At 34.0% G+C, this 21,591-nt stretch overlaps 2 protein-coding genes across 3 annotated transcripts in view; one reads left to right on the top strand and one right to left on the bottom strand.

The window, feature by feature from the left end:
• Positions 1–21,591, bottom strand: part of LOC126979047 (protein SCAI) — a 130,388-nt gene that overhangs the window by 71,462 nt on the left and 37,335 nt on the right. The gene's annotated exons all lie outside the window — the stretch shown is intronic.
• On the top strand, positions 12,873–16,502 carry LOC126978925 (uncharacterized). The gene is made up of 2 exons (XM_050828051.1): positions 12,873–13,302; positions 16,414–16,502. Exons 1-2 carry the CDS (start codon positions 12,873–12,875, stop codon positions 16,500–16,502), a joined length of 519 nt encoding a protein of 172 aa, XP_050684008.1.

Genomic DNA, 21,591 nt, shown 5'->3' with positions numbered 1-21,591 from the left:
TTAGATAAAGATTAATGCTGTGCTGGTTAAAATCGCTTCGAAAATTAGCCATTATTTGTTGTAAAAAGTAAATGACAATAAAATGTTATTTTTTTTTATGGAATAGGAGGACAAACGACCGTATGGGTCACCTGTTGTTAAGTGATCACCGCCGCCCACAATCTCTTGCAACACCAGAGGAATCACAGGAGCGTTGCCGGAATTTAAGGAAGGCGACGCTATGTGTGTTATTGTGGGATATCCATAAAATAAATAATTTTTGTCCTAAATGAAATTATGATGGCACCTAAACAATGTTTATGATATTTTGAATAATATTTACACTGAAATATTATGCATGAGATAGGATAGTCAAGGATTAATATCGTTTTGAAGCTATACAATGATCCGGATATATTAGCGACAAGAATGTAATATATTTGCACACTATAACTATATAACTCACATGAGAATCGAAATGTAATATAATATTTACAATCATTTATCGATCTCAATCGCTAATAAGCTACAAGTTAATAATGATAATATTATCACTACACAAAATCTACTTCTCTAAATTGAAAAAGTTGCTTTATATCGAATTTCTTAGAATACCTTCATTCACTTCTCTGAACGCAATTGTAAAACGAATACTTGTTGGATGCAAGGATCTAAATTAAATTTTCCTTCCAAGAAAAAAGGATGAGCATTTGATTATATTTCAAACGTGAGTAGTTGTACTGTTCTAGAATATTTTTTTCTTAAGATAATTTAAATATTGTTGAACAATATTTGAAAGTTGTTTAAGTGAGCTTAGCATCTTATTTTATGGTATTAAATGGGTCTATGTTGTCATGTGGTGTCACACCAGAATCGTACCACCCCATCTCCTCCCGTGGGTATCATAAGAGGGCGACTAAGGGATACATTGGACTTTGGGAACAAAGGGAACATTGAGGATGGGCAGCAGCATTCTTCCGAGGAGCACGAATATTTACTGCGTTTACCAAGCCTGCCAAGCGTGGTGATTATGGCAAAAATCTCCCAGAAAAAACATACTGACAGACACTGTAAGGCCCCAGCCCCCAGTCTCCGGCGGCTCCGCTCGTGGTGGCCACGATAGCAGGCACAAGCGACGGGGAGTGCGAATCCCCGGATTTTGCAACGCCACCAGCAACGTAGACCACGAGGACTACGCTGCGGCAGGTTATACAGAAGACGGAGGAGTATAATGCTAAGCATAGTGCTTGGCATTCGAAGCCTTTGATTCGATCGAGATCTGGGCGATATTTCAGTCTCTTCATAGGTGCCACATTGATTATCGGTATATCGGAGTGTTTGAATGGAAACGCCACCATGTCAGGATCAGTTCTCGAAGCCTATCCGACAGCAAGAAGGCAATGTCATATCGCCGATGCTGTTCACCGCTACATTGGAAGATGTCGCCGGATTGGATGTGGGCAGCGCAGGACTGATCGTCACGGAAATCCTTGGGAGAGGCCATTGTCCAGCAGTGGATGTCTTCCGGCTGACATGATGAAGCTGTCACGCTCGGCTATGTAACGCTCGCGGGTAAAGTTGACAGACGGAGCGCGATCAGATAGAGCAAAGTAATTATACTTTGGTAAATTTTGCTACACAATTATAAAGATATCGTTAATGCTTAGATAATTTATACATCCAGATAGAGCCTCTTGCTATTAGGTAACGAACTACAACAGGCCAGCTTTATTACTTTCGTGTGCATGACAAGCTATGTCTTACACTCACGATACCTTAATCCTTTGTTTTAGTGTGCGTGCGTTGCTAACAGATCGTCGCAATGTTTTTCGACGTGTGAGTAAAAAAATGCAGCGCTTTTGCGTATCTTTTGTTTATTTTCAAGTATAACTTTATATCACGTTTATTTGTAAGGCTGTTAGAGTTTGATGACTTTTCTATCCACGAACGCCTAGCTCGTAAAATATGTTTATTTCAACATTCTTTTTTTTACAACTAACTATTTAAAGAAATTTCATTGTAGTACAGTTGACTCGTTTGGAAATACTTGGTTATACCTATTATAGGTACAAACAATCAGGCATGTCTGATACTATAGCAACCCATACCAAAAGTAAATCACAAAGCTAGGAATGCCAACGCGAAGTATCTTATCGCCAATCGTATAATCACAAGATCCATGAACTGAATTATTTTTCATGTGTAGTCTGTGTGTTAGTAATAAACGCGAAGTAAAGTTATTCCAAATTTAAAACTTTTTGTCTATCTTAAATTTTTCACTACAGAATTACATGACAGGGAGGAGTAATTTTAAACTTGGTGTAACTTTACTTCGTCTTTCCTAATAACACAGCATTTATAGGTCTTTATTGAATATAACCATATTATAAAGAATGGACATCAGTAACAATCGTACCTTATTTTTGTAAATTCCTGAAGAAGATAGTGAATAATTCTCACACAATTATGAGAAGATAGATCATATCGCATAAAGAATACATAAATAAAGAAATTTCAATAGCGAAAACACCCAAAGATACTTAAAATATTTAATTCTTTTATTAAAAAAAATACTTAATGGAAATATTTACCTCGACTAATAAATGACGGTATGACAATGGCTCACTCGCAAAATCACTAATAAGACGGTAAAAATACAAGACAAAGATTAATATCTCCAATCTTTCAAAATAATGTTCCTTAATTATCAACGTCCTGCTCGCCTCGTCCCTTATTTTCATAAAAATAATCTAGTTTACATTAAAAATGCAGTCTCTTAATATCTCGAATGCACTAATTTGATAGCATATTCGTAGTCAGGCTATTGTAAAAATCAGCGAAGATAATGGTTGACCTGTGCTATTTTAAATCAAAGAGCATTGATTGTGTCGCTTACGGATGCTAAAATAACGTCAGGTAACGTTTCGAATTCAAATATTTTATTCAAAATAGAATTTAAAATCACTTATTGAATGTCTAGTACAACTCACCCATTCGATAAAGTATGCCTCAGACTTGAGGAGATCGCGCGTAAGAAACTCAGCTGGTTTTTTAACAAAGTTTCGTTAGAATATTATATCGTACAATCAAATTTATTATTAAATGTACTGAGGGCGTTCGCTCCATTCCCGATCTATCACAGATCCGTCATTTCATCATTAAGAAAATAATTTATTTATAAGTTACCTTGCCAACATTTTTATAAATTCTTTTGAATTTCACTTTATAATTATTTAATAGATTTTTAGGTTAATGTTGTAATAGCATATACATCGCCTAAATGACTTCAAACTCGACTTGACCGAGTAGTAGACACAAGAAGTTTGGTTGTTCCGGTGTTAACATTATGATTATCACATTTTTTAGAAAATTCGCTAATCTGCATAGGAACATACAAGAATATATTGAGATGACGCAACAGTTAAAATATTAAATTCCTTAAAAGTCATTAATGTTTCTTTATTTTTTGGACACCATAGTATATGACGACAACATATATTTTTTCCATAAATAGCATGTTGCTATGCAGAAACTTCACAAGACCTTAGTGGGCCTTTTATTAGTGAAGTAATCTACTATTAGACACTCGCGTAACATACTGTAATTATGTATTGGCTGACTAAAGGGTTGGTGTACAGTCCAATTACACATAGCGTGGTCAGAGTCGCTCTTAATATTGATGTTCGGACGAATATCGGATTTATTCCCATTTCATGCATTGGAGAGAAGATCCGTTTCCCGAAGGTGAAGCCTGTAGGCCTCATACCAATTAATAAACATAACGATGCTCGTGCATTTGCAGCAATGTATTGTTCGTGTTTCAGAATATTAGTTTATGTTGTTTCATTACAAAATAAATATTATTATTATTATTATTGTAAAGGAGATCAAGCCAGATTGGGTCGAAAATTCAATATATCAGGGAGTAGTGTAAATAAGTACGGAAAAGCAAGTTTTTCGCTATTTCACTGAAATTAAGTAGCCCTTCCATGACAGGATAACTCACAAATTAGCCTAATTTTTCTAGTAATCAATTACTTTACATAGCGGATATGTATACTAAAGTTAAGTACTATTGTAGAGAAATGTTATATATATAACACTGATATTATAATTAAACATCGGCGATGTGTGGCGGTCCTCCACAGTGCGGTTTTCAAGGAGCTTTCTTCCACGTACTACAAAGCTGTGGAATGAGCTTCCTTGTGCGGTGTTTCAGGGACGATACGACATGGGTACCTTCAAAAAAAGCGCGTTCACCTTCCTTAAAGGCCGGCAACGCTCCTGTGATTCCTCTGGTGTTGCAAGAGATTGTGGGCGGTGATCACTTAACAACAGGTGACCCGTAGGCTCGTTTGTCCTCCTATTCCATAAAAAAAAACGGTAGATTGTCAAACAACTTCATTTCTTACAATTTAACGGCCTACTTTTAGTAACATTGTAATGTCGCGGGTACACTATAGTGATAAATCTAGGTAAATTGCATATGAAGTTAGTAGTGTAAAACGTCGAGCGTTCTGATTAATGATTTTTTTTTGATATGCAACTTCTAAAACAATAATATTAGAGATTGGAGCGTCTATGCAGTTATCTGAAATAATTGTTGAAATAGCTGTTGTGATCAAGAGCTGATTTGGTTCTGGCAATCGCTGGTCGCTGCCGCGGCACGCTACGCTCAGCTTGGGCGTTGTGGGCAACAGTCTTAATTTTTGTTAGTTTGTCATAATTGTTTTTGAAACCAACTAGTGAAAAAAGGCCGATTCGCTTATATAACAATTAGTAGAATACACTAATGCATAATTAAAAAATAATGACGATACAATAAATAGCCCCATCAGAGACGGCCTCATAAACTAACGACAAGTAAAAAAGTCAAAATATCATTGGTTTTCAATATCATATATACCGGCGACATATATATGCATGTGGCCGCATTGGAATACCAACTAATATATTTACATTTCTACTAAATGAGGACGAAGTCACGGGCTACAGTTAGGTATTATTTTACTATATCTCCTAGCGAGACATTGTCACTTAAATTTTTCTGTTCGAAAATTGATCAAAGAGCTTTCAGTAAATTTTATACATGCACAAAATAGTCACTTTGAAACGTTCGCTCTCGCTCGTGACAATAAAGGCTCACTTTTATTTCTGTTCGATGTTATTGATTTGTGAAATGGAACTACTGAGTACATTTCCAACGTCCAGCTCTTTGAACCTTATTGAACTTTAATTAAACTCCACTAAGCACTCAAAATATAAAACGTAAGTAAATAATGTTTAAAAATAATGCGAAAGTGCTGTTCGGATAATTGGAATTTTTTGTTAATGAATTCCGTCTACGAATCGTTAATGTAAAGCTTGAGTTAACTGAAAGTTTATTTCTTTATTTTGTAAGTTCTTGCATGTTTTATTATTTATTGAAAATTAAGATCTAGAATCTGAGGAAAAATAGAAGGAATCCTTTCCTTTCAGAGATTTTATAAAGTGCTTGAAATTCGATATAATATTATTTGTTTTTTATTTACTAGGACTAAAAATGTGCAAATATAATTATTGTTATTTTTGTATGACCAGCTTAAGTGACAAGGTATTATTGGAAATATTTTTTGGATTTTCGAATGAAAATGCATATAATTTGGTATTAACATTTTTTATAGAATGTGACGTAACTTTTGGATTCAGTTATTGTGAACAAAAGCCATATTGGAACAAAAAGCAAAGCCTCAAAAAATTAATCTTACAAAAGCCGATTTTCAACCCACAGTGCGCCGGCGAATTTATTTTTACAATGAAAAATAGAAATTGCAATACTATTCGTTTGAAAGGATTGGCCAACGTGTGTTTTTGAAAGTTCGCTCTCTGTACTGTGATGTTTCGTTGAAGCTGTAGGTTAGGAGCCGTCAATTTGCGGTCGAATATTTAAAAGTATAGATAGGTTACCTAGACAACATTCGGTGTTTGTAAATGATACACAAACGCAAACATGAATAATTTAACATTGCAACAACACACTACATTACGATTACACGTCAAAGAAGGATAGTAAATGCAATCATCGCAAGTGAAAAAGAGATAAGTCTAATTTGCTAATTACTTCGTATTTGCATAGCAAAAACACAGAATCATTCACCAGATATGATTTTTTGCGTACACCGTGATTTATCCCTAAAATACAATTAATTCATGAGTTCATGTAATAAAAGTTTTAAAGCTTTACGCACTTGTTTATTAAAAAATATTAAATTTCGTATTACATTCACTGCAACAACGCCTTTTTACATAATTTCCTAAATTGTCATAAAATATACTACCTCGATCATTCCGCAGCAAACAGGGTAGTTGCGGTATATTCGGAGTATTATCGTATCGTTCCAAATGTATCGTTGTCGATTTTGCGAGTAGACCTCCTGGTACGATACATACATTCCAAGATTAAGTACTAATAAAATATCAAATAGCCTGCTATTACTAATCTCATTCTATACCACCTTTATTATAAGAATTTGAAAGCCAGAACTGAGAGCCAGAATTATAATCATCATAATATTATTTAAGAAAGACGCTCCCTAACTAACTAGAAAACTCAAGTTTCGCAATCAAGCGATTACGAACGCTATGTATTCTGCCTACGATTTCACTTCTGGTTGATTAATCTATGACACATACTATTTGTCCTTGTCGCGCTGCAGTTGACATCATATTCTCTATCTTGCTCGAACCACCACGTTAATAATTCGAGATTTATTTGTAAATGAGAAATAAAATACAAATACGGAGTTCTTTTATATAATTTCGTATGGTATGATATACCTTCACTCTTATAATGTATCTTGCAAACATAGTTTTTACATTTTCTTAAGACACAGGTTGGCATTTTAGATTGTTATTGTCACGCCACGAAAACGTTCGGCTTAGTTCGCTGCTATTAGCCGACTAAATGAAATTACGACAATTGTCTGAATTTGTCTGCAACATTTTGCTCGCGCTAGTGCGATATCTACCTCTTTATTGTATATAATATCATTGTATGTGTTACATGGAATATATTTTTTGTCCATGTTCTTTGTAATTTATTTTATTAAGAAATCTTTTCCCGTCTGTTTTTATTTTACAACCTATTATTTAGTTTCACGTGTCCCGATATTTGTCAACGAACCTTGCAAATGAAATTTGATCCACTTACCGGTTATCGATTCAGCTGAAATTTTGCATATTACTTAATTCACGGCCACATTATCTCTGGGTCTCGCTGAAACGTGGAGCCCCCTCCTATTCCCCTTTCACCCGCATTTATTATTCCAATCCCCTGTATTCTTCAACGAGTCCGTGTGAAATGTAAAAAAATTTTTTTTTTCATAACGGTGGAAAGGTTAAATCACAAACATAATTTTTCTAAAATCATAACATACTATATAAATGGGGAACAACCTTGTGTGATCTTTATATGCGGGAACAAGTTGATACTGCAAATGAAATAGCGGGTTGTAATCTACATCGTAAATTATTGTTAGTCTATGATATTCAAACAATATACAAGGCACATTGTCTCATAATATAATGATGCTATAATCAATTTAACTATACAATCAAGCCACAATACTTAACTTGCCTCCAGCCTGCAGGACATGCATGTAATATTTAATTATAATGTAAACGGCAACCCGACCCGGTTTCGCATAATAGGCATCAAAGACGTTCATTTTCTCAAAATTGATTCCGTTGGAAGTCTTGGGAGTTTTTTTATTAGAGCACCATCTCCACTCCACTCCAGAAACATGGCGCTCGGACCAAATTAGCAGCGTTAGAACTACCAGTTTTCATTACTTTACCCGCTCTATCTTAAAATATCAAAATATATAATATAGCATCACAGCCGGAATGAGTACTTTTTAGTAGGAGAAAATCTTGTGTTCGCGTCACCCACAAGGTCATGACTGCCGCGCGCAATAAAATAGTAATAAAAAATACATATAGTTAGAAACTTTTTAGTTAGATGAATTCTCGTGAGTTCGCGTCTAGTAAGTAAGTAGTACCTACGTAGGTCACACTAAAAGTTTTGCGTTACTTAAAAAACAACGTGTTATAACCAAAAATACGTTTATTGCTTTTTAAAATACTCTCCTCTTTTAAACATTTTTTTAAACGATTGAACCATTTATTAAAACAGGACGACCACAGATCTGAACGCATGTTTTCTATATGCTGATTGAACGCTATCATGCCTCTATGCCTCTTCGGAATTAGTAAAAGTGAAATCTCTCATCAAATCTTTGATTTTGGGAAAAGTTCAGAAATCACAAGGTCAGAATCGCTAGGTCGGGGCTATGTGCAGGATGGGTGACGAGTTGTACTTTTTCGGAAGATAAAAATGACTTAGTTTTGTTGGCCGAATGTGAAGAAGCGTTGTCATGAAGAAGTAGAACGCGGCTTTTTTGTCATCTTTAGCGAAATTTTTTTAACACCTTGGGTATACAAATGGTAGAATACTACTCGGCATTAACACTCTATTGAACTTCAAGTGGAATTGTGCAGATGGGACCGGTAGCTGAGAAAAAAAATGCGACTATTTTTTTACCAACGTTTCTCGCCTCATTTTCAAACACCCATTCACAAGATTTCTGTTTTTTCTGATTCAAAACAATAAATCCACGTTTCATCGCCTGTGACAATGTCATAAACAGCATTAGAATGTCCATGGTCGTACTTCATTAGCATCTGTGAGCACCATTCCACGCAAGACTGCTTCTGCTCTGCTGTCAGTTCATGAGGGATCCAACGACAACAAAGTTTCCGAACTTTCAATTCTTCGTGTAAAATTTTCTGAATTGGACTCATACCAATCCGCAACAGTCTTCGAATTCTCTCATAGGTAATCCGTGGGTTTGCTCAATCAGCCGCTACAGTTGCCACATTATTTTCGTTGACGGCAGTTGAACGCCGTCGACATGTAAAGAAACCCGACCTCTCTCTAATTCAGCACATCATCGCCTCATGTTGCTCAAGCAAGGTACTTCTCTCCCAAAATCATTTTGAAGACGAGACGTAGCATTTTGATGTGTGAAAAAAAAAAAACAATTGACAAATGATTTCCCGCCAATTGTTTTTCTTATTACTAAGAAGGTTGCAACGTTTCAAAGAATATAACATTTGAAATTCAAATAGTTCCGATTAGCTAGAAGTGTAAAACTTTTAGTGTGCCCCATGTATATCTGTAGCTACACAGGTGATGTATTGTGCAACATCATTAAAAGTTCAATGTATATAATAGACAGTGCATTGTAGAAATAGTGTATTGGTTTGATTGAAAATAAGTTCTAAAAATAAATTAAAAATAACTATTTTTAGGCATTATGAAATTTAAAATTTTCATACAAAAAGTTCTACGTTTTCACTTGTATCAGCTGTCTCTACAACTGTAAATTTTACTTTTTTCGTGTTGGCATTTTTGATATTGGTTGATAAATCATTGCACTTAAAAATCGCAGTAGCATTGCGTCAAAAACTAACGATTGTAACTTTTTTAATTCTTACATGTAGCTTTGTAGCACTTCCCTTTGATTTGTTATTTGCCGCCGCGGGCAATTACAGCCCCATGACTTTGATCTGCTTGAACTTATATTTGTGTTATCTTTAGAGGGCACCTATTACCGCTAATGAAATAGCCGCCCCTACTATAGCCACGTTTGACGGCGAATAATTAAGTCCTAGGGGTATTACCACAGACATCTAACACTCATCTCCCATTAGTAACATGTGTATTTGAAAGCAAAATCAATAATATATTGGTATCTGTTAACTGTTAACTTAAGGTAAGTTTACGCCGCCGCGGTCGAGTCGCGTATAGAAATGTCGACACAACTTATTGTAATTAAACGACTGTATTTGTTTTTAAACCTTTATCTATATACGACACAATTTATGAAATGGTTGATCTTTCAAAAATTTAAAATTAAATATTATTTTATTACGAAAGATGTACATGTGATAGCAGATCATTCAAAGTTGAGGGGTAGCACATTTAACGATAGTATTTTCTTATTTTTCTTTAAAATAACATTTATTTCCGTATTGTTTGACTTCCCAACAACTAGTTTGGTTTCTTGCGAGGCCACACCAGCGTAATAACCTACAAACAATTCAAAAGTCTAGTTACAATGCCGAAAAAATCTACTCCGTGTAGTATATTATAGCTAAATATTGCAATAAAATGGTTGGTACTCGAGTTATATTATGTGTAGAACGTTGATTTAAAAGTAGCTCTTCATAAAAGGCATAAAAAGGCATTTATTTTCTCAAATTGGTTCCTTTAGAATTCTTTTTGATGTAACAACACCACTACCACCGCTTGGAAAACAAATGGTGCTCTGAGAGAGATGAAGCAGCGCAAGAAGCTATCCCAGCATTCTTTTTTTGCTCTTTTTTTAATAAAATATCCAATGTTGCATTGTTATTGCTATAAAATAATCATAAACTAGTCCCAGGCTGGCCGATAACTTAGATTTTTAGCTGCGGAGAAGTAGAATTTACGACAGAGCCATTTTTTTAAAAACCTTTAAATTTATTTATATGATAGATAATGCCTGAACAGACTGGGACTTTATTATACATTTTCCCGTACGTGAAGGACATCTATCTCGTGAGAGGATCTTTTCCCCGATGCCAGGTTATCGCTAAGTCTGGGACACCTGTATATATATTTCTTTCTATCTATCTTTGGCGTGATCGTCACGTACAGTGCTTTTTTCCCACCCCAAAACTGCACAACGTGAAAAATTATTAAAATCGATCCAGTAGTTTTGATTTATTCATTACTGCCCGTGGCCCGCACGCTTTATATTTAGAGTAAAACAATTCTTCTTTCCCTAAACCATGAAGATTTCCTGCTATCTTTGGAATATCTAAATTCATACATTACATTTTTACTTATTTACTTTTTACATTTTTACCAATTTATTTTACACCAATTAATATTATTACCGAATATCTTTATATACAACGTTCACAGCTTTCTTGATTTTTGAAAATAATTTCCCTAATATTAAATTGATCTAACTCTAAATTTTAACCAAGATTTTAATAGAAAATTTCAATTAATAAATTATGGTTTTATTTAATCTAATCTTATCTAACCTTATATACTTATAATTACTATAAGTACGATTTAACAATTAACCTTAGAATAGAATATCATTTATATTTTACATAAATTATCATAAAATTATTCTCCATAGCCGAGTTTTCTGTAGACCTTATCAATGTGTGCAATACTTAGTACATTATTTTGATAAATCTCGTAGGGTTCAGCCTGCGTTTGCAATGTAAGCAGAAAAAATTTAATTATTTACGACATCACACTAGAAACCCCAAAAATAACAATATTTCTCCACTATTTAATGGATGTTATTATACATATAAACCTTCCTCTTCAATCACTCTATCTATTAAAAAAACCGCATCACAATCAGTTGCGTAGTTCAAGATTTAAGCATACATAGGGAAATAGGGACAGAGAAAGCGGCTTTGTTTTATAGTTACTATGTAGTGATCACCAAGAAGCAGTTCTTCTTTGATGATTCGCAAAAGAGTCCAGATTCTTCTTCTTCTTAATTTCTCGCGACTATCTTTTTTTGTACCTAGAATTACGGCAAGTTCTGGCATTAATGGTATTTTATCTTCGAACGTACTACTTCGTAGCTTTTGAAGTGTTTTGAAAATATACTAAGATAATTAATTAAGTGAAATAAAATTTAAGTTAAGTTAAGTGAATTTGCTAAAAACTGTCATAGCCATAATGCTAACACCAGTAACAGACGTAAACTTATAATACCTACTACACGGCTAAGTCGATTTAGTAAGACTTTGGTGGGGCGATGTATATGGCTTTTCCAACAATATCCCAGAAAATGTTCAAAACAAATGTATTATGAAATTCAAAAGAATTGTTAATAATCGTTTGTGTGGTAAAGGAAACTTTAACATACTGACTTTCTTAATGCGGTCCTATCTGTATATCACGTCTGTACGATATAACATAACCATATTTTTTATGAAAAAAAAAGAAAGCCCGCTGAGTTTCTTGCGCCCGTTTTTCTCAAGTATGAGCCATACTTTTTCGAATGGGTGGCAGTTTTGACTTTTAATAAGTGGTATTAATCACATTCAAATATAATCATTTGTTTCATTTTTATGGTATCCATATTTTTGTTTAATAAGTCTATTTATCTTAAAAATAGTTAATAAGTTTATTAAATTACCTTTAAAATCCTATTTATCATGTTATATTGTAGATAATGTGCAAACTAATTTCTGTTAATAATATGTATATGTGTACTGAAAAACGAATATCAAATTTGTCTTAAGCGAAACTACTACACAACGCAAAACAAAACTATTAAAAAATATTAATTATGTAAATTGCTTTTTTTTTGAGATAACTAAAACGTATTCCCTAGTTTTAACTAGTTAGACTTGGCTTGACTTGACTGAAGATGGTCCTAACATCTTAAAATTAGTAAAGGGAACCATAAAATTTGATTACATTTATATTAATGTAATGTATAAAATGTACGATATTAGAATATACATATTTGTATACTATAGTTAATTATCGATAAAAATTATGGATTGATTCCAACCCTATATATTTATTATATTGGCAGCTCTGATATTACGTCATTAGTTGATTATGTTGGTATCAAGGACATTTCTCATTATTTTCTATGGCACTCCCGTCTCTTGAACGTAGTGTTTAAATTCTCTTTGGTATCGTGGCGGGACTCGTTAATAGTTCGTGATTAAATCTAAATCAGTTTCAGATAATGACTGTCAGATTGTCCAATTTCCTTGATATTTTTAAGTCTTGATACCATTATTTAACAGTCTCTAAAATGGTTGATAGAACGATAACAGCGAGCAAAATTATAGCGCTACTTGTGGAAGGGTGTAGCCAATGTTATATTTTCCAGAGGCTAAATGTGAGTTGTTTGACTTTCCAGAGGACTTGGCAACAACATCAAGAGATTGGTTCCGTCAGTAGAAGGCCTGGCTCTGGAAGAAAACTATACCCAGAAGCTCAAGATGACAGCTTCCTGGTGAACCAGGCATTGAGAAATCGTAAATCTTCTTATGTCGACCTCAAAAAGATTCTAGAGGAAGTGAGAGGTTTGCAAACCAGTTTATGGACTGTCAGGAGGAGGCTTCTCGCTGCCAATATATTCAGTCGCCGTCCAGCCCGTGGCGCAAAACAACTCCGCGAGCGCAGAGTTGCTAGACTTAGCTTTGCTCGAAATTGTGCGACGTGGACTCAAGAGGAGTGGGGTAAGTTATTATTTTCGGATGAAGCGAGAATATCGCTACATGGTGAGGACTGACATCAGCGAGTACTGCGAAGGTAAGGGGGCTGACACTCAACATTATACTTTTCCCTACCTTTTAGTTTTATGTTAGAAACACTTAAGTTATTAGCCTGCTTTTTTATTAAATGAATGGATACGCAACTAGCTGTTTAGATTCTGGGATATTTTTTCATTAATTCCATCTAAATGTAATGACGAAATCGACAGAAACTTCTTTTTACTTATTTTTATTTTAAATATTATGATGATACAAGCTACTTAAAATCGTGAAATAATATGAACACGCCAGAGAAATAGGTTATTAACCTAGTTGCCCGTTTTTTGCAAAAGAGTGTAATATTTATGGCCACACTAGTGATATGACATAAATTAACTTGCTCTTCCGCTGAAAAATGGCATAAACAACATGAATATTCTATTTTGTTGGCTTTAATACAAAAATATTTTGACATAAAATAAGATACTTACTTAAAGTAGAGTCATTTTAATAGGTAGCATTTGACAGTTCATCAAAACAACGTAACGTAAGCGGGCATAAAATATTTTTTTTTTGTTTTTAGTAGAACTGCAAAATTTCTTAATTTTTTTCAATAACGATTACATATTTACTGCTAAAATGATGACTCTGCTTCACACTGCGTGTGCAGAAGTCACTATAGAAGACTGGAGAAAAGTCGTAGAGAAAACAAAGAAAATAATTTTACTAGATTATGAACGAGATGTGAGAATAGACAATATTATTGAAAATGAATTAATAAAACTCTCTGAGTGCTGACAGCAGTGATGAAGATGACGATACTAATAATAGTTTATCTGAATTAATACATTTTTTTGTTAAATTATGTACTTGTCCTATTTTGCTGCTTTAAGTTAAAAAATAAAAAATAATAATGGGACAGGGATTCACCTGATGATTTTTAAAGTTCGCATATGTTTCAAGTCCGTATCGATTCATGTACTTTAATCGATGTTGAGCAGGTCATCTCACTATGAAGATAATACTGACAGATGTCAAATGTTACCTATTAAAATGACTCCACTGTAGTTTTATAACTCATGAAAAGAGTTGTACACCAGTGCTGAACCCTTTAAAAATTATAAGAAGTGAACAAAAATAATAGTAGCTTGAAACCCATTGGAATAGGAAGAGAATATAACAAAAATGAAAGGAAAAAATAATTTCGGGCGATCTGAGGTCGGGAAGTGGAAAAGGGTAAAAAACGCTTTATATCGATTTCCGGCGAGTCCTAAGTCCTATGGAAAAAGTTTACAAGCAAAGTTGTAGGTAATAAAAAGATCTACACTTGTAGATAGAGTAAAATACAATACTTATTGTATTTTACTCTATCTAGTGTAGATGAAGTTTTCCTTTCATTTTTGTTTTATTCTTTTCCTATTCCAATGGGTTTCAACCTACTATTGTTTTTGTTCACTAAAAATAGATCTAGTAAAATACAAAACTTATTGTATTTTACTCTTTTCACATAACCTCAAAATGTATGTGAAAAATTCAAATAACCAGTATTAGGTTTGTTATTTTTACAAAAAAAAAATATTTCCACGAAATTTGGTGAAAATTTTACTTTTTATACACTGGTACACTGTATTTTTTTGTATTGAAGTATTTATTTTTTACCTTATTTTGACTTAATATCGAATACGAGCCTAAATTTGACTCGATAATTCTCACGTCAAAATATCGTTATAAGCCATTTTTAACCCTTAAACCCCATTCCAATTATCGACCTCAGATCGCCCGTTGTTTATTTTTCCTTTAACTTTTGTTATATTCTCTTCCTTTTACAATGTAGGGTTTTATGATTTATCCTACTATTATTTTGTTTGGTTTAAAATATTATCGACCCTGATCTATTGTAGGTATAATTGAAAATGAATGATATGGAAATGAGATAAGATTCTAGCAATTGAAATTAATTCCGTTCAATAGTTGTGCGGTCAGTTCATATTTCCACTTCCAATAACTACAACTCGATTGTTGTTTTATGAAATTAATTGAAGTGATGTCGGTTGTTTATTCAAAAGGGAAGCTCTCGAAATATCAGGTCTGCGAATAAGCAGAGAGAAGACCAAGTACATTTATTGCAACTCTGGTGGCGTCAACAGCAAGAACACCATCTGTCTGCAGAACACTCAGCTAAAAGAAGTGGAACATTTCAAATACCTAGGGTCAATAGACACTGATATCACCTCTCGCGTAAATACTGTGTGGATGAAATGGAGGGAACTATCTGGGATGCTATGCAACAGTTAGCATAAAGAGACAAGTATACGCATAGAGCAACCGTAAGACCAGCCATGATATACGGCGCCGAATTCTGGCCACTCAAAAAGCAGCACGAAAATCAATTACATACGCAGAGATGAAGATACTCAGGTGGGCAGGTGGTGTAACTAGACTGGATCAGGTCAGAAAAACACACATAAGAGGCACCTTCAAAGTGAGACCTATCCCAGATGAACTGCAGGAGAGCCGTCTGCGGTGATACGGACACGTTATGAGGCGACCATACAACCACATGATCAGAAAAGTGCAAGATATAGAAACTAAACCCCGACGACGAGGAAGATCCCAAATCACATGGATGTCTGTGGTAAATAAGAACCTCAAAGTAGCCCAAATCAACAAAGAGACAAGCCTGGATCAAGCCACCTGGAGAAGCATGATACGGAGGGCTGATCTCAATAAAATGAGAAAGGGCCAGGCAAAGAAGAATCCAAATGTTTTGAGATTTCCTTAGTGTTAATTCCGCCAATATTTGTCTTAAAACAATTCGACACGTATTTCGCCTCTACACGAGGCATCCTCAGGACATGTTGACTCGCCAAACTCTGGCACGAGACTTAACACTAAGGAAAACTCAAAACATTTTGATAATAATGGATTTCCGCAAAGTAACGCCTACTTCAATAAAAAGAAGAAGAAGTCAGTTGTTTATTCAAAGCCGTGAAATTTAACATTTTGGCATTGTGGTTTGATGTGATGAAAACAGTTAATTCACTGTAATTACTGATAAAATTTTGCGCAGATCAAACTTATTAATCACTTCAACAGGTTTTGATCAACGTGATTCCCGCTGCGGTTTGCAGCCGCAATACGACGATAGACTGGATTACGGTTTACTTAATGCTAGTGACTCTTAACTTGCAATACCCGAGGAATCACAGAACCGTTGTTGACCATTAAGAAGTGTGTTTTTTTTTTAAATATGTGCCTGCACCATATGAAGACAATAATTACGACCATGCTACGAATCGAGCACAATAATTTCTCTGGTCATAATTTCTGGCAAATTTTATGGTAACATATCACCGCTTTAGAAGATCTATTGGAAAACCAAAGCGACTGAACTTTTCTTAATCTTAGCTTTGACATATTCATAAAATCAATAAATATAACTAATTTTTCCAGGATAACGTACAATATAAATGTATTATTTTCTGAAGAATGAAAAAGAATCATAAGTAAATTAAATTACTGGGACTGTAAATTGACAAAGACCATTAGATTAAAAGGAAAACTTAAAAATTTCCACAAATGTATACGAATATACGAGTATATCACCATCAGCTTGAGGATGTCCACTGCTGACATAGGTCTCCCCCAAAGATTTCCACGACGATTGGTCCTGCGCTGCTCTAATCCAACTTATTCCAGCGATCTTTACCAGATAATCGGTCCATCTTGTGGGGGCCTACCAACACCACGACTTCCGGTACGTGGTCACATTTCGAGGACTTTACTGCCCCTACGGCCCTCTGTCCGTTGAAAATATATAATTGATATTTATACTTATTGATTAAAATACAGTGGAATATGTATATACGGCGTTACCTTGTTGATACTAACGTATCAAAATGAAAAAAAAAAACAAAAATTTATTAATGAAGCGTTTTAGTAGATATAATTTTAAGTACTTCCCTTTTTAGTTCGCAGAACCTATGGTAGGGAACTCCGTAACAAATTTAACAAAACATAAATACTTAAATAAACTAATCTTAAGCATAGAATAAACAAGATTGTTTCAATGTTTACTATACATTTGAAGGTACTTTAATATTTGAGTGGCTCGCACTAAACTTGCAAACAATATACCTACATAAAACCACTTGTTATCGTCTCAAGAATGTGTGATTACTGTGATTATGAACTAAGGTAATTTGTAGTTTTTCGAATATTAATCTAACATGAAATTTTTGTTTCTCTGGGCTCAATATTGTATACATATTTTATTTCTATAATTTTCTTTTAGACTACTCTTGTTGTTTCTCCAAGATTCTCTTCTAAGATAGCAATTCGCTCGTCTTTTTTCTTTCGCTCAAGTTCTATACACTGAATTTTCTTCATACATTCGTAATTTTTTCTCGCTTACAGAAAATACGGATGCCTCTATTTTCGAAGTGGCTGCCTGTATCTCATTAGGATCGGTTATAGCTTACTCATTTGTAGTTCACTTTGATTTACCATGGAGCGCACCAACTCTCTCATCTCTTCTTTAACTTCAGAAAATTCATCTGTGTCAGCAGTTTCTTGATTCTTTTTTTTGACCTCCTACCAGTGAGTGTAGTGTGTCTCTTGAGTCTCAAACGTAGGTTCATTCTGTAACATCGATGATAGGTTGAGCACAGAGTTAGATTTCTCTGGCGTAAGTAATATAGACATGTTAATGTAAACTAATTTGGATTAAGTCAATAGTTTATGTGGTCATCCTCCACACACAACAGGTACGAATGACCAATGCACACAGTAATTACTTGCAACGCTAGAGATCAGTTTATATTTGACGGTACACTAATGCTTCCGTTAATATTTTCTATTGTATTGAAGTTAACAAAACACACGTCTGTTTGCTTCGAGTACCCAAATGGAAGATGTATACACACATTAATGTATACAAATTCACATAAGCCTCAAGTTACATCAGGCAGTCTGGTTCAAGCGAAATGTAATTTCTCTAAAGATAATACACATTTGGCAAATCGTGCTATTTAGTACTTTAAGTTAATAAATGCAATTATAATTTATCTCGTGATGGTTTTGTTCGTTTTGATTATTTAAATATACGGTTCATTTAATTCTACTTAAAGTAATTATATCCACTTAATGCAATACAGTAATTCACAGATGAACGTGTAAATTTTGTTGATGATGCATGATGTCAAATTCCAAAAATGTGTGTGCGTGTAATCTTTACGCGCGATTGAAGTAAAAGTTAATTATAATTAACTTTGGGAATCATTAACATGTACATATATATGCTTTTTTTACTTATCTGAAAGCTCATAGACAAAAATATGTTATTTTCGTTTGCCCTAGTTTGTCCCCAACTATTCTAGGACATCCAGTATGGATAGGACATCCAGTATGGATATGGATGGAAAATATATAGCAAATATTCTTAAAAAGTTGAAAGATAAGAACATTTAATTTATACCATTTAAATATATACATACTTTAATTAAAGCCGTGATATTAATAAATAATTGAATAAAAATAATTAAATTATTAATATCACACATATCAATATAACGTTGTTATTGAATATTAACGAATATGGCTCTATGGGCTCGGAACTTCTGCCTGTCCGATGGACGAAGAAAAATTAACGAATGTCTCAAACATCAGACTGAGAACTTTTATTTATTATATATTACAAAGTTGTCATAAATAAACAAATACACATACAAATAGATTTTTAGAAAATATTGCTGAGCAATTTGAAACAATTTTTTAAACCATTCAATTATAATGGTTAAAAATTGTTTCAATTGACTTTTTTCTGCCGGAAGTACAAACGTTACTTCCGTCAGAAAAATATTCTTAGTTACCCCCAAGTCATGTCTAAAGAAGTTTCACTTCAAAAAAATTATTGAGAGTATCTTTCTGCCTGCGCTGAGGAATGAGACGAGCATTCAAAAGGGCTTTTCTGTCCAAAACAATGATAACTGCCAGCTGAGCGAACAACAGTACGGCTACCGCCACGATCGGTTGTAGATTTTTGATATACTTTGCACATAGATGGGCGGTGGTTATTGAAAGCAAAGGAAGCTGTCTGGAGGTGTTAACTATTAGAAATTGTAAGTTTAGTTAGGCCAGTATGGTTCTCATCATAGAGTAAGTTCTCATGACTTAATGTGTAATAAGTTAATCTATATATATATGAAAGATTTCCACGTATAGTCACTCATCACGATATCTCAGGAACTATTAGAGCTAAAGACTTGAAATTTGGTAGGAATATTCTTTTCACCGAGTATAGGATTTTTCAAAATTCCATCCGCAAGAGTTTCTTTTTATTATGAACAGAACAACGTCTCTCGGGTCAGATAGTATTATTATAAATGTGGCAACTGTGAAAACATGCTTGATGCACACATATACGTCTTGTCATAACAGTTAGAGACTATCTAAATTAAAATGAAAATTTTAATATCAGAAAATATGTTATAAATACTACGGATTCAAATTTATTCTGTTATGTGTTGTTCTTCGTTCATAGTGATTTCTAGTAAGTTAAAAATGAAAAAATGATATTTAAACAATTTATTATATTTTTTTAAAGTGGTAGCCCTCACTTTTGGGATTAATTACACCAATTAATTATTATAAAATTTGTAAACAAAATTTATAAACTATGCGGGACTCGAATCCGCGACCTCTTGGGTTCCGTCCGAGCGCTCTTCCACCGTGCCAACCATTCGAGTGACCCATCGTTTTCTGTTCAACTCTCAGGTTGAGGCTCCATTTACAGGTTAAACCCCATTATTTGCATATAAGGAAATTGACTTGAGATGTTGCTCTTTCAAAATCAAAATAATATGTTATACTTTTAAAGGAGCCACGACTTGAAAGTTGAACAAGACATACCAAGATTTATGAACGATGTGTCACTCGAAAGGTTGGCTCAGTGGAATAGCACTCGGCACACTAGCTATGATATTTATTCAGCACTTGGGTATTTATTTACATTCACTCGTACTTGTCAAAAAATGTAAACAAATTTAAATCTTAATAAAAACACGTATTATTTTAATGTGAATGTAAGTATCAATTTATTCAGCAGTTATTTCATAAGGTCAGCCGGAAGACATCCGCTGCTAGACAAAGGTATCCTAATTAAGTAGTTGTTTGACATAATTATTTAACTTTAAAAGATAAACTTAAGTTTTTAATGTTTACCGAGAAATTCGCAATAAAATCTCCTCTAGAAATTATGAGGAACTCTTCGGTGTATGTAAGTAGATTCTCGTGAATTCCTATTCTACAAGGCGCTGGATAGTATCGATACATTGAAACGCCTGGAGTCGAGTATACACGTTTCATTTAGTCAGCGTCTCGAGCACGCTTGATGCCGAGTAGATCTATTCCTTCGCATAAATCGCTTCAGTAGTTCTCAAGAACGTGTAAGTGTTAGGGCGTTGCTTATTGATACGGGCTGCGAGTGTATTGTCAAAGAGACTCCATCTTAAGATGTCAACGATTTTTATTTTATTCTTATTATTTACGTGACTCACTTTAACACAAGTTATTTAATATATTTTCGTACTCGTCTATTTTTACCTGTCATTTATACAGCCACTGTGAGTAATATAAGTACTACTTCAATATATATATAATATAAGTCTATATTCTATGGCCCAGGTGAATCATGCGAATACTATGCAATGCATCACATGACATCACACGCTGTTCTGCACTACGCATTGCAGCACACTCATTCCTGTATGTAACCAAAATTCTTTACAAAGTGCAACTGTAAATATCATAATTAAAGTTTCTCTCATGCTCAGCGGGATTTATTACTCGTTACTTTCGGAAAACTCACAAGTTATGACATGTCTTAAGGCATTAGCTTAACGCATTAGTAAATTTACTATTATGATTTACAGAAAATAAAATCACAAAATAGCAACTCACAGAATAATTTAATACTCATAGGTGTTGCTACAAATAAGTGCTCAACACACATTGGACACGGTATCTTTTTAATTACTAAGGCAAAAGCTAAGTCTTAAATATTTTAGGTAACGTGAATTTATTCTCACAAAGATGAATTTCATATAAAATAAAACACTTTATTCAATTTGTACGAATTGAGAGTGGCGAAAAATATTTTTTCGCTATTACACGGCTTTGTAAACAGTAGCTATGAAACTTTTTTTTGTTTTAAAACTACCTTCAAAAATAACATCGAATAATCGGTAGGAGGACAAACGAGCGTACGGGTCACCT

The sequence above is a fragment of the Leptidea sinapis genome, chromosome Z (genome assembly GCF_905404315.1).
Source record: "Leptidea sinapis chromosome Z, ilLepSina1.1, whole genome shotgun sequence".
NCBI classification, from domain to species: Eukaryota; Metazoa; Arthropoda; class Insecta; order Lepidoptera; family Pieridae; genus Leptidea; species Leptidea sinapis.
This window is presented reverse-complemented; position numbering and strand designations above follow the sequence as displayed.